At 44.5% G+C, this 15006-nt stretch overlaps 1 protein-coding gene across 2 annotated transcripts; it reads left to right on the top strand.

Annotated features, from left to right (window-relative positions):
• The first annotated feature begins 3498 nt into the window (after nucleotides 1–3498).
• On the top strand, nucleotides 3499–7969 carry foxj1b (forkhead box J1b). Of its 2 annotated transcripts, XM_070990671.1 has the most exons (3): nucleotides 3499–3773; nucleotides 3923–4585; nucleotides 5353–7969. In XM_070990671.1, exons 2-3 carry the CDS (start codon nucleotides 3998–4000, stop codon nucleotides 6235–6237), a joined length of 1473 nt encoding a protein of 490 aa, XP_070846772.1. In that variant the 5' UTR covers nucleotides 3499–3773; nucleotides 3923–3997; the 3' UTR covers nucleotides 6238–7969. The 2 variants fall into 2 exon arrangements, with proteins under 2 accessions (XP_070846772.1, XP_070846773.1); XM_070990672.1 differs by lacking the exon at nucleotides 3499–3773 and having other exon boundaries at nucleotides 3910–4585.
• The last annotated feature ends 7037 nt before the right edge of the window (nucleotides 7970–15006 follow it).

The following is a 15006-nucleotide window of genomic DNA, read 5'->3' as shown; positions in this document are numbered from 1 at the left end:
AATAAATCCCCTGCTTGCACTGATGTGGATGGATTAGGACAAGGAAAGGAAACATCTAGGCTTCCAAAGCAGCAGTTTTAGTGCAGGCTGTGTGTAAAACGAGCCCTCTGGTATCAACACACACCGCTCAGAATTGTGGGTAACTGTTAACTGTAAACATTCTTTTATCAATGGCATGTTTGTAGCTGTGGGAGAGAGGGCGGAGGAAAGGTTGGAAATGCTGACACCTGCTGGTGAAAGGAAGCACAGACGTTTACTGTAACAGTGGGTGAAGTGGAGGCCAGTGACATCCATGGTGGTAAAATCATATTTTCATTTTATATTTCTATATTTTATATAGAATATAAATTTCATTGATTATACTTCCATAAAATTCAGGTTTGTTAAAAGTTGTAAAAATAAAACAAAAAGCCGCTGTGGGTAACTTAAAGGAAAAGTTTTGACAGTCTGGGGAATATATTTATTTGCTTGCTGAGAGTTAGATGAGAAGATTCATACCAGTCTTATATCTGTACTTTGAATATGACACTACCACCATCCTGTCCTAACACATGCAGTTGAAACAGAGAGAAACAGTTAACCTCACTCTGTTAACAAAAACCCACCTGCATCTTGTGGGTTAAACAAATGAGATGGAAATGTGTTCATTTAAAGCTCTGGACAGACCCAGGCCAGATCCTTCCCCATTTCTACTCTTTGAGCCTCATATTTACCACACAGACACGAGAGGGATATTGATCTTCTTGTTGAACTCACTGTAGCATCAAATTATTCTGCTGGGTATAATTTAGGTTTTCCTCTGTTTCAATCTTGTGTGTCAACATTTAATCTTAAAATAAACTTTGCAAAAATGGTATTTTAAACTCATATGGGGAGCATCCAGAATCACTCGAATCACTTCATAAGTTACTTTAGTGACCATTTTCTTTGTCTTTCCTCTGCAGCCAGAGGGATTAAATTAAGGGAATTTGCCATATGTTTAGATCTTTCTGAATTAAAACCCCTCCAAAGATTAACAGAGCTTCTAACAACAAATACATACTGGTGTAAGAGTCCTCCTCAGCAACCTCTTTCAACCCATAGATGTACTGTAGCCATATTGTATATGTGCTTAGTTCCTGCTGTGGGACAGCCTGGCAACAATAAGAACAGCTGTCCAAACATTTGCCTGTCTCACCAGAAAGCCCTTTGTGGAGGACCTGAACAAACCTTGAGACATTTTAAAGATCAGGCCTCCTTGACAGGATGCAACAGCTGGCCTGACGTATCCACGTTCTTCGAGTGTTGCTGCATCGATTTTACCATCCTCGGTGCCCTCCGCTGATCGCCAGCCCTTCTCAGCCTGTGTACTCCACTTTTTCACCTCAGCAGATGTGTTGACAAAATCTGTTTGGGGAGGAAGGGAGACTTCTGGCACTTCATATTGTATGAAATACCCTCGGGCTTTATGCGCAAGAGCCTTCATTAATGCATGTGGGCCGCAGCTCTTGTAAAATTACTTCTGTAAAGGCTTTCTTCCTCCTTACTGCTTGTTAAATGAAGGCTGCTTCAGTACGCAATGACTTACAGCAGATCTGCACTTTCTTTATGGAACAGCAGCTTTGTGCATCCCACATGTACAACAGGGACCACAGAAGACCTCATGACCAGATGACTGTAAGCTCATGAATCCACATCTTTTCAATGGGATGCCTGGTGCAGTGGTGGCATCTGGCATTGGAGGAGGGTACAAACAGCATGAAGCCTTAACAAGTGACTTCTGTTTGTCTGACATGGTTAGTTGCATTGCTTCCTCAGCCAGAGAACTGAGCAAACTTTTGAGGAATATGATGGAAAAGTTTGATTTGACATGTAAAGACGCCAGGAAACTTTGCACCCTCGGCATTAAGAATGGGGGGGAATTTGCCAACCCCGTCCCTGCTCCCTCATACATTACATTCACAGTTTCCATACCCCTGTGCCAGCGGTGTTCATCAAGAAAGATTTTGTCGAAAACATTTTCTACGTGTACGTTGCCTAATAACTAGTGCTTAACTAAAGTCATATAATTTAATCCTATTGCTGTGAAAAGTGTAATTCAGATACAAATAACATACACTCCAGGGCTACGCAGAACGCATTTGCAGTGAAAAGACACATCACCCCTGGCACTGTAGGGACATGCATTGCGCATCCCTCATATGTATGGAAAACAGCATGGTGAAAAATCTAATAACACCGCTACCCCTTTCACATGCAGTCTGATTTGCTTGAATGCACCCCTTCATCTTGATTTGTGGTTCGGTTTTCTGATGGGCCTGCAATGCAGTGTCACTCCATCAGGCGGCAGTGTTTCCTCAGAATTCCCTTTTCCTCTGTTAATCGCTCCTACTGTACATGTGCAGTGTACATGTACATGGCCTCAAATCTGACACCAGCCCTGACTGATTAAATGTTATTTTATGCCAAGCATGGGTACATTTTAATTTAATTATGCTAATTATAGATGACAAGGCCTACTGACAAGGCCACATGAATATTTGATCTTTGATGAAATAGCTACAGAGGATAAATTTTGAAAGAAAAAAAAACACTGGATGATCAGTGAGGAATTTTCCTGATGACAGCTTGACTTCACCATACTGTATGTAGACACACTGACAAACTCTGCTTAATCTGACACATCTAATGATCTCTTCTGCTGATATCTGTATTATTTAATTCTTTTGTTTAATTACACATGTTTTACATTGCTTTGGGATTAGAAATGCCCACTTAAGTTATAAAATGCTGCATTTAATAAATTGCATGATTAGGCTTTCTTAAAGTTCTACTGCTGTTACTGCTCCAGGTAATACAGGTGTAATATGTCTCAGCTAAAATGCTGAACCTCGTGCATGTTTAACCTCAAGTATACACTTAGAAGTTTTGTTTTGTTTTTTCAACAGTGCACTTTTGAAAAACGGATTAGGTTGAAATCCACTGAAAGCTAAATTGTTCACAGTGAAAAGGCATGTAAATACACGCTTATCAGTTGAAGTGGGCTGCTTTCCTTGCAGGTGCAAAAGTGCGCTCCAAGCGGGACCTGTGGCGCGTCTTTTTCAGCGCCAGCGAGGGTGGGTGGAGGAGGGAGGGATGGAGGGGTGTGACGCGCGCCACAGAGGTCACATTTCAGCCTGTTTCTGGGATGAAGACAAAGATTAAAGGCAGAGCAACCACAATCGGACTGTTCTTACTGCAGTGAACCTGTAGTGCACTCACTCCACAGTCATTTGAGGGCCCCTCCTTTTGTGCGTGTGAGTGAGTCAGTGAGTTAGATAGACTGAGAGAGAGAGAGAGAGAGAGAGAGAGAGAGAGAGAGAGAGAGAGAGAGAGAGAGAGAGAGAGAGAGAGAGAGAGAGTTAAAGTGAAACCTGGAAAAGCGAGGATAGCCAGCCAATCAGAAATCCCCTCAGGCGTTTAAAGGGATGGTGGGCAGTCTCTCGGGGCTTTATGAGCGACTTATTTTGCATCCTCCACACATTCTCACGTCTTGACCTCCCACAGACACTCAAACCGAGCCTTGCGTTTGGATGAGTAACAGTCTGGTTCGCCTGAGTCGGCATGGATCTGTCCTGAGTGGCGTTTTTCCTCTGTTTTCCTCCCTATGAGCTGCTGCTGGACGCTCCTCGCCCTCCCCCCGCCGCACTTGTTGCGCAGAGACTGGATGCGCCGCTGAGCCCTTGGAGAGGAGAGGCAGGGACGGACTGCAACAGGTGCACACAGAGATCGGCTCCAAAAAGGCTGCACCAGAGGTAGAGAAACTACGCATCATTTGGCATTTTGCTTGTTTGGGATATTTTGACTAGACTATATTTAATCCGTGGTGATTTATTTTACATCTTGGCGATTCATTTAATTAACTGTGGGGTTTTTTTTAATTACTTTTTTCTTTGACCTCAAGATAAAACAAAACTTTAAATGCCGATTTGAAGATCTTTTGGCCATCTTCAGCCCTCACCGCGCGCACAAAGTCAGGATGCCGGTTCTGACGAGCCCCGACATCGCCAACAAGTTTAAGGAGAAATGGCTGGCGGTTTACCCGGAGGAGCAGGTCATCGGGTCCGACTCTGCCCCCATGGACGACAGCCTCACCAGCCTCCACTGGCTCCAGAATTTCTCCATCCTCAGCGCGGACCCGGAGCGGCACAACGGAGCTGGACCGGGCTGCCCGTCCTCCCAGCAGCACCTCTTTCTCAAGCGGCTCGGCTTCCCCAGAGGTGGCACCGACTCTCCGTCCAGCCCTCCGGCCGGGGACACCGCCGCCACTGGGATGCCTCCTTACCTCGGGAGCCCCGTTACCTCCGGCAGCGACTCCACCGCAGCGCCGCTGTTCGCCAGTTGCGCGCATCCAGGGAACGGCTACCCACAGATCCCCATCCAGGCCAGCCCGCCTGTGGAGGTCGACTACAAAACCAACCCTAAAGTCAAACCGCCCTATTCCTACGCCTCTCTCATCTGCATGGCCATGCAGGCCAGCAAACAGCCCAAAGTGACTTTGTCCACCATCTATAACTGGATAACGGAGAATTTCTGCTACTACAGACACGCGGAGCCCAGCTGGCAGGTAACCGAGACCGGCTAACTCTCCATCTATTATTGATGAGTCAGATAAATGGCGAGGTGAGGGAGAGAAGGGTGAGCAATTGATCCCAGTGTCACCATCAGAGACCACATCTTTATGCTACAGGACAGCAGACAAGGCCTCTCTGATATCAGTGTGAGAGAACAGACAGCATCAGATGTAGAGCAGATATGCAAACCTCCAGCAGGATTAGAGTCTAATTTCAGCCTCTGATGATTTCCATGACAAGTGTTTTTTAATGCAAGAGCCTCAGAAATTTCCATCTTCCAAGAGAGTGCTCATACAGGGTTTTTGTCTGAGGGGAATGGTGATGCGGTGAAGACAGCACTCTAATGTGTGTGTGTGTGTGTGTGTGTGTGTGTGTGTGAGAGAGAGAGAGACTGTGTGTGTGTGTGTGTGTGTGTGTGTGTGTGTGTGTGTGTGTGTGTGTGTGTGTGTGTGTGTGTGTGTGTTAATGAGGGCTCCTGAGAGAGATTGCAGCTAAGCACAGCTGATCATGTTTGAAATGCATAGAGCTGCCTGCTACTAGAAAGCCTCATTAGGTACATTTGCTTTCCTATACAAACAACAACAATACACCCCCCCCCCCCCCTCCTCCTCCTCCTCCTGCTCCTCCTCCTCCTCCACCTTCTCTCTTCTCATCTCCCTTACAAAGTGGCACATTCAGTTTTTGCATGAATAACTCAAATTTGCTCAAAGCCAAAGGGATCCTGTTAATTAGCTTTTTTTTTTTTCTGTCTTTGTCACAGAACTCGATTCGTCACAACCTGTCCCTCAACAAGTGTTTCAAGAAGGTCCCCCGACAGAAAGACGAGCCGGGGAAGGGAGGCTTCTGGCAGATCGATCCACAGTATGCTGACATGTTCGTCAACGGCATCTTCAAACGCAGGAGGATGTCCGCTAACCACTACAACAGCAGCAGCAGCAGCAGCGGTGGCACCCACAGAGAGAGCAAACTGGTTCAGGGTTATCACAGCACCCAAAATGGCTTCCCTTACCAAGGGGTGGGCGGCAAACGGAAGCACCTACCCTCTAAGAACAACAGCAAGGTGATGAGGGCGACTGAGTCTCCCCTTCTGGCGACAGAGGCCCACAGAGCAGACATCCTGAGGGGGGACTTTGACCTGGCGTCCGTCTTTGATGACGTTCTCAGCGGGAACTGTAGCACCTTCGAGGATCTGGACATCAACACTGCGCTGAGCTCCCTGGGGTGCGAGATGGAGGTGTCCATGCAGGGGAGGCAGCATTCAGCAGGGCTGGGGAGGTGGTGCGGAGGAGGGGACATCATGGGCCAGAACCAGCACCTGAACCACCATCAGCCCTACGGCTACATGGAGCTGAGCGGCGCTTCCATGGATTGCACGGTGAATATGGGGGAGCTCCACGTGCCGCAGCAGCATCCGCAGCAGCCGCTGGACCAGGATCAGCTGCTCCAAAGCCACCACCACCTGCAGCAGTTTGACGAGCCTTCAGCGCTGTTCCAGGAGCAGCCCGAGGAGGCGGTGCTGCAGCCCTGGGAGGAGATCAAAGAAGAAGCGCAGGCGATTCCTCTGACTCTGGATCAGGGCTTTGGCCTGTGCGAGGGCTTCTTCACAGAGATGCAGCCATGGGAACGAGTGGAGGCCTACCTGTGACCTTTGACCCCAAACCTCATTGACTCCTAATTATTTACACTCAATGAGCTGAACATGTCTGATTACTGGTTCAACCACATTACACCCAAAAGGATACACTGCTTAGAACCACAGCCGGGTTACTTCTGCATTCCCTCCAATCAGCTGCAATTTATTTTTTGTAACATTCACTTGTCCTTTTATTTAAATACAAACATGATGAGCTGTGAACCCAGCTAATAAATAGCCCTTAAAAAAGGCATTGATCTGACTATGAAGTTGTTGATTAGGGATTATTTCCTGGCATTTCTTCCTAAGGGTGTCAGGTGATTGACAGGAAGCAGTGAGTAACATGACACAACACTGACGTATCAGGCATGATGAAATGACAATACCCCAGAGAAACTTTTAGAGACCAGGACTGCGAGGGACTATCGCACCGTGTAGAAGGAAATGGTCTCTTCGGGAGGAAGAAGGAAGGAAACGCTGACAGTGTGCAGGAAACTGGACAAACGCTTCTCTTTTAAGTCGGATTCTGTGGAGCTGCAACAGCTCAAATGTCAGGCGATGGGTAATAAGAGAACGTGTTCAAACGAGTGCTGACCTGAACTGGGCTGCAGCTATTTGTCGCACTGGGGGTTTGGATGAAATGATGGCAGTGATAGAAGAAAAGCCAACCACCCTCCTTCAAAGCACTCTCCACAAGCGAGCACTGTCACTATGGCGCCGCGAGGACATGCAGGAGTCTATTTTGCTACATTAGCATTAAACATTTTTTTTACTAACATGCAGTGAAATCAGCCGTTCATCTCTAATGTCCGTGTTGTGGGATGACGACAGCTGAAGCTATCAGAGCGGGATAACGAGAAAGATCATTGTCTGAGATTAGAAATCAGTCGTTTATGACTTTGTTATATAGTCAATTTAATATATATTCACTGAAGTATATAGCATGAAGCTAGGCAGGAACATTTGCCATTTGTCCACAGTTACGTATTGCAAAGCAAAACGAGGAGCAGACCTGGGATCAGTCGCCTCCTTGTGAGTCATGAAAATCGAACATTATGCACTTTGATAGGCAGCAGTTTTAGGGAAGCAGGACAGCTTTGTTTTTCAGGATGTTTAGTTTTATTTTTTATCGTATTAAAATGATGTTTTCTAAAGTTTACTGAAACTGACCATGATGAAAGTGATGCATATGTTGTAGTCACCCGTATCAGATTCCTTTTGAACAATGAACTCAACACTGCAATAAGTCGTCTTCTTTTTTTTTCTTTTTTTTTTTGCTTAAATATTCTGTTTTTCTTTCCAAGTATATATAAAAACTGGGCATTTGTTGATTATATTTCGCCAAATTAGCTGATAAGGAATATGCAGTTCATTGGTGTTTCTGTGTTGATTAATAAGAAAAAAAAAGAGTTCTGCTTTCTGTCACTGGGTGATGGATTCCCTTTCGTCCTTATTGATTACTTTGGTGTCTTTTTTATTTGTATGGTTTGCTTTCAAAAATCGGAATTTCAAAATCTGTTTGAGAACAAGTCTTCTGGTTTGAGGGGGCAAACGATGAGCAGGTACATATAAATTCAATTCTTAAAGGCCAGATTTTCTTATTGTATCATATTGATCAAGTTTGATACGAACTCTTTAATTGTACCATGTTATTTTCATTTGTACTTTTTTAAGCTGTTTAAAAATGCAATCATGCCTTGATGCAATAAATGGTGTCAATTAAAGAAAGGAACAACGACAAAAACATGTTTCATTCACTTGTCATCGTGAAACAAGCCGCACGTGAGGGAGTGCAGCTGTGGTCTGGATTATTGTTTGAGTTAGAGCTCTGTGTGTGCAATCAAGAGATAAAACAGGCTGTCAGGGTTTATCATTAATCAGCACAGACAGGTCTGGACTTGCCTGGTATTTGAAACACACAGGGATACATATGACAGCATAAAAAAGATGGAATATGATACATTCAGCAGATTATAAAAAACCACCTCATCCGCATTCAAGCTGGGTAGACACATGCCCCATCATACTTCTTATATTTATATTTTATTTTAGATATATTACATATTCATAGTTATAATTCACAGATATAATTTTAGTCAGACATATACTTCAAACATATACTTCTAATTATGTCATAGATCACGCTTCAAAATTCACACTCCCCTTTTCCCTATGGAATTGGTTTCTTCCAAAAGTTGCAGGATGAAATCAGGTAGCCTGTCCACCCACCCACCCACCCACACACACACACACACGCATGCACACACACACACACACACACACACACACACACACACACAGTTTGAGGTTAAGATGCAGAGGAGAATCTCATCACTCTTCAGAAAGCTCCAGCTCTGTCCTCAGTGAGGAGGCTGATAATGCAAGAAGCAGAGGTTATTTTAGGTGAGATTTATAGTGATGTGATTTTATTCTTTCATAGAAAAGCGTGTGGATTTAACTGAAAGGTTAGCGTTAGCGTTTACACTATAAATGATATGTGGTCACATGTACCAGACCACCTCGGAAAGTGGCTTGAGGGATCGGATCGCAGTGCGTCTTGATGGACATTTCCACTTGTATTTAGCGCTGTCCACTTATGATCTGAACAGCCAAGATGCATGTTAATGGCAGCTTTAAACAGGGCCTATGTGCTGCTATGTACAACACTGTAATGTCAGCACAGTCTCATTTGCACTCATGCTGCTTCCCCTGTGTGTGTCTAATAATACAGCTATTACCATGTTGGCAGGTTCCTTTCATCTTTGGCTTTATTGTCTATGTTCTCTAAATTATTTTGCATTGTGGATATACTGATTTTTTTGGGGTGAAGCAGATGAGATGTAGTTTTATTTTCAAGTGGCATTAGTGTAGAAGCTGAAGTGTGGAAGCGAGTGAATGAGTGAGTGAGCTATAACAGCACACATAATTGACGTGAGCATCTCTAAATCAATATACAGTATTTATAATGATACAGAGTGGGAGATTACTGAGCTGCAAAAACTGATTTAGTGAAGTTTTAAAATAATTCCCACAAATTGCACGTCAAATTGCAGAAAAAATCGTCACTACTTTCTCGCCCCCTGTTCTAATTGTGTCCCCCAGACTTCTGGTTTGAGCAACGGCCCTGGCAGTGTGTGTATTCCACTCTATAACCATTTTTTTGAGACAACAGAACTCATAGCTGCACCTAAGACCCTTAGCTTGATGAGTTTCTGAAGTGAGAGTGGTGTTTGGCGAGAGTGAAGCATTTGAACGTTTGAGGAGGAAAAGGTTGAAAATGATCATACCCCATCATACACCATATTAGTATAGCGTATTAGCATGCTAACAAGTACTAATTGGGACTAAACCAAAAGAAGAAATGTTAAAAGGCAACAATAAGATAGCATGAGACTATAAAGGCAACAGGAGTAAGGCTTTGGCACAGCTTTGGGCCAAATGCAAACGTCATCACGCTAACACACTTTAAACAGACTAATGTTCAGTACATATAATGTGATGAGATTGTCATCAGCCTCAGGTATTTAGTATTTGATCATAAACCAAAGTATTGGACAAGTGGTCATGTCTCTCCTCATTTGTTTGCCTGCTCACCCGTCTGGTTTTACCTGCCCTCTGTAATGTAATGTGATTTTATGTTGTCACATTTTAACAGTGTGTGCCGATTGTCTGCTCAACATTGATTTATATCAGTTGCCTGCATTGTACATGTACCCACTTTGCATGATGCTTGCCTTCCTCCTCAAAGCTTTTTATCCTGTTCAGCTGCTTAATGTTTTGCTTTCTCCTATTCCAATTTTGCATGTTGTATTTATGGCTAATTTAAAAATGAGTTCTGGCTAACAATGGCACATTTACAGCGATGATGATCTACGAGCATTGTCCCTGAAAATACATGAATAAATAAAAAAAATAGAAATTTGGACCTGATGAAGGAAGATGAAAGGTCAGGGGATAAAAGTGATTACAGTTTATCCTCTGGGGACCATGAACATCTGTACCGATTGTTGTGGCAATCCCACACAGCGGAATATGGAGGGAATATGAAGAGTGCAGGGTTTAGTGGAGAAAAATCCTAAATATCAAAACTACCTGACAGTGGGATCATCACTTTAGTGCAGTGGAATATAATGCATTGTTTCTGTCCAAGGTTACCTAGTTTAAGGCCATGCATCAATGTGGGCGGCCCACTCCACATGCTGATCTGATCTGTCAGGTCAATCTCCACATGTCTCGTAGCTGTTAGAAAATGCCCTCAAAACTTACCACTGCATATTTTCTCACCCTTTTCCAGGATTTTGGTTGCATGCCCTGTATGAAAATGTGCTTTTCCACCTCAAATCTCTTTTTAATTGAAATTGTTGGAGGAAAAGGGGAGAAATGCGGCTTATCCCCGTCCCTCTGGCACGCGGCTCCCAGCAGCGACAGGTCATGTGTGGAGATCTCCAGGAATGGGTGGAATAACTCAGATTCCTAAAAACAGCAGGAACTACAGCCAGGTTCGAGGCTGAGGCGTGTGACCATGGACCGCCCTGCATGGAGAAAATCACTCCAGCCGATAGAGTGGCTGATCCTGTGTCAACTACAGGTCATTTCATACCATTTACAGGCCGAGAGGTCGCTGGTAGTTGCAGAAGAAATGTGAGGAAAGCTGGAGAAGGAGCATCAGTGTCAATATCATAAGTTCAATGGTAAGGAAGGCATCCATCGTACGCAAACATGTGTGAGAACTTTCACATTTGTCTCTGTTTGTCTGTGTCCACATGCACATGTGCTTGTTACATTACACACTGATAATGTTTGTGTTGGTCCACATGTTTCTTTGTCTGCACTCGCACTGATGTGTGCGCTGCCCGCTGAGCGTGTGTGTACACGGCTGTGATCGGAGCCCCGTGGCGGCCCAGATAACACTATCTCTGTGGAGCCAGAGCCCCGTGGTTCTATTCAGCGTGGTGGATGAGAGGCTGGGACTGCCCAGCACGCGGACCTGCTCAAAGAAGGAGGAACAAGCTGGGCTGTCACCGTAGGCTAACCTGGCTTATAATGGTTTATAACCTCCTCCTAGGTGCCCCTCTTGGGGGGCTCCGCATCATGTTTGTGTGTTAGTTCGGGAGGGTTGCACAGAGGAGGGCAGAGGCAGAAACGGAGACAAGAGGAGGGTGTGTTCTGTGTTTTATTGCCATCGTGGCACCCTCTGGACTGCTCCTGATTAGAGTCAGGCATAAACGGGGTCAACCAGCTTTGCTAAAGAAGCGCCCCTCCCAGCGTGACTTAGACAGAGGGTTCAACTCCTCATTTACTGGGGATAGCCACAGAGCTATTCTTTATGGGGATCAGCTAATAGAAGACACATGATGGGGGTCCCTCACTAATGAGATCCTTCATTGTGGCACAAAGCAAAATGTGGCAGAGGAAAAACGGCCTACGCCTGTTTTATAGCCCCTGAGGAACCCCTGAGTGTTCGTGATTACATGTACAAATACGTGTTAGATTACGCAGATAAATGCAATTTCCTGATTGGTGCAAGCAAGCAAGGAATCACACCCACACAGGGAAAGACCTTCACCTCTCTGAAAGTGCAGGAAATAATGTCCATCTCTGGTTTCCAAGCCCTCATCACATATTGATAAGGGAAAAAGACTGGGATGATATTCAGCAGTCTGACCATCCATTAATGCCTCCCCAGACCGGTCTGACACAAGAGGAGGGACTTCGGCAGGAAATACACCTAAACAGTCTTTCTAAAAGGATGTTGCTTATGTATTAATGCTAATGAGGTTTCCATTTAGATTGCCTGTTCCATTTTGAAAGGAATTGCGGATGGTAAATTAGAATAAAAGGACTTAGTCATAGTATAGCAAGGGGGGTTTTCTTTCATTTACAGAGATTAGGGTTTTATCTACTTGCATAATTGGTCAAAGTGTGCACATGATCATGTTTGCATACAATAAGAGCAGGATCATGACTCAAAGAACTGAATGTTTCCGAGCCTTATCCTTCAACAAAAGCCTTATTGGTGGAGTTTTTGTCCGGAAGAGCCTTTATTCTTCTGAATGTGGTGATGACTAATGGAGACTGGATCTCCAATTTGCCAACGCTGCACGAACCCCCACAGAAACCCTCTAGATTTTGTTTCAGTTTTGATGTGCTAATTTTATTTATTCAGAGCATGGAGGGAGACAAATGCAGGTGTGCAAATGAGTGCAAACACAACTGCACTCACACAGATGGCAATTACGAATACGTATAGAGGTTGTTTAAGGCAGAACAGGCTCTATTCAGCCTTGTAGGAGTATTCAGGGCCTATGTGTCACTTTCTCTTTATGTACTGGTTTTCTTCTTGCCCTGCTTCTTTCACAGTTCTCTGCAGAGCTAGAAGTACTGGAACATAAACTCAGGATTAGACATCGCTGCAGGGTGCAGCAACATTATAAACCATTTCCATTACATTTATTATGCTCTTATGTACTCAGAGTGCCTTTCCAACGTGGGCCTTGACCTTCACATTTTTCTTGCTCTCCACAGAGTAGACTTTCAGCAACTGCCTCAAAGTGACAGTAATGCTACTGCCATTAGAGCTGGAGTGAGGTCAGCCCCATGGAAAACGCTGTCAGTGTTGTCCGCTGCACATCGGCACGTCAGTCAGGGGGATCATTTGTCTATGACCGCTAGCCACTCCTGTAGTCTGCTGCTGAATTTCCATTCAGAAGATGATGGGTGTCATATGTCCCATTGTTTACCGTTAGCTCTTAATATGTGGCACTGGCACGTATACTAATTGATTATATGGTATTGTGTTTTCACAACAGTGCGTATAATATTGCATTGCACCAGCATGTGCCAATGGTCTTCTATCATATGAAATCACACATGTAATATATTGTTTTGAGTTGTCACATCACTGTGTCACATATCCACATATAGTTCTTTAAGGCAGTGCTAAAGACAGCAGAAAGTGGTAAAGTGAAGTTTATCCACACCTCCCCGTGAAATAGCCTGTGCTAATGGTTTGATGACATGGCAACTACTTGCAGGTAATGGCTAAAGTAGCAAACCAGGAATGTGCTACAGTCATAACAGCTTGAGAACATCTCATTTTCTGTCTAACCTGCTATTCACTCCCACCGTGCATTTGACTCTCAACATCAAATGCAAGGTGGGTGGTGGGGAAAATGCTCTATGAGCTAAGTAGCTTGTTAACTGTTAGCTATTTCTTCTACTGACCCCTTGCTGCAAACTATTGGTCTTTATAGAACAATTTAAACAAAGTAGGCTCAAATAAAAGTGGATGGTGCAAAATTGCTAATAAACTGCATTAGCTTTCTCAATTTTTGGACTCTGCAGCTGTCAGATTAGCACTGTCCAGGCGACTCATCGTTGAACTTAACTTGATTTTGCTGTTTTAAATGCTGGTGTGACAGGGCCTGCATTGAATGAACATTCCCCTGGAAAACGTAATCTTTGCAAATAAAGAGCACTCGTATGTTTGTATGCAAAATTGCTAATAAACTGCATTAGCTTTCTCAATTTTTGGACTCTGCAGCTGTCAGATTAGCACTGTCCAGGCGACTCATCGTTGAACTTAACTTGATTTTGCTGTTTTAAATGCTGGTGTGACAGGGCCTGCATTGAATGAACATTCCCCTGGAAAACGTAATCTTTGCAAATAAAGAGCACTCGTATGTTTGTACTGATGAATAAAATTTTATTCATGATACAGTTGTATAGGTAAAGCCTGCACATATGAGCATATATGTGTGTTCTTTTGTCTGGTGTGTGCGTGTATGTGTGCATCTTGGCATCCACCACTCGGTCAGTGAAAGACATTCTTGCCCCGTGCCTTCGGTCTCTGTGGTCGCAGGGAGCGGCTGATTGTCCCACAGGCAGACAGGAGGGCGCACAGCTGCCACACATACACACAAAACACACATAGCACAGGGACAATAACGCCCACAGACTCAAGCCAGTCACAGATTACTCAGGCACCCAGATACAACTGCATGGACCCTCACACCGTCCAACGCTTGCACACACTCATGCCCACACACAGAGGGCTAGCCAGAGGGCAGCGTGTCAGGAGGGTGAGCATGGGCGAGGGTGTAGAAGGGGAGCCAGGACAGCGCTGGAGCTCTGCCACTCACACAGCATCAATATCGGTGCCAGGGAGCAGAGCAGAAAACAAGTCTGGACCAACCTCCTCAATCTGGCCTGCCGCTCTGCCTGACTCTCAGCCAGGAAACTCCTAGCTAGATCACCGCTGAGCTCCAGATTTCATGGTCACAAACAATCTATCCAGGTTCAAGTTACAATGTGCTGCTTTTTGCCCCGAGGCAGCTCCATGTTAGTGCTGTCCAGTCTCAGATGGGCAAGATCCTGCTCTGGATCTTCTTTTTTGTCTACATCCCTATGAGATGAACTCAAGTACCCCTTCATCAACACCACCCATCATGTTCCAAATAGGGCAGATCTCGTTACAGTAGTTTTTCATGGAATTGAAAAGTCAAAGTTTAGATCAGTGTGGTCAAGTTTGCACTCATGTAACTACTTTGAATACTACTATCAGCTAACTATTAAAACTCTTCCTGCACGCTAAATCGTCTTCATGTAGTCTCAGTGGCAAAATGTGTCTTTTGGGTGTCACAGCTGGCTCATGTTGGAGAGATGTGCGCACTGAACTGTGCAGATGGCCAATTAGCTATTAGCTTAGTGGTTGTTAAGACAGTGCATTTACAAAAGATCATCATAACAACAATTGGTAATTCTATATGGTTGTTTATTTTC

The sequence above is a fragment of the Chaetodon trifascialis genome, chromosome 21 (assembly GCF_039877785.1).
Source record: "Chaetodon trifascialis isolate fChaTrf1 chromosome 21, fChaTrf1.hap1, whole genome shotgun sequence".
NCBI classification, from domain to species: domain Eukaryota; kingdom Metazoa; phylum Chordata; class Actinopteri; order Chaetodontiformes; family Chaetodontidae; genus Chaetodon; species Chaetodon trifascialis.
This window is presented reverse-complemented; position numbering and strand designations above follow the sequence as displayed.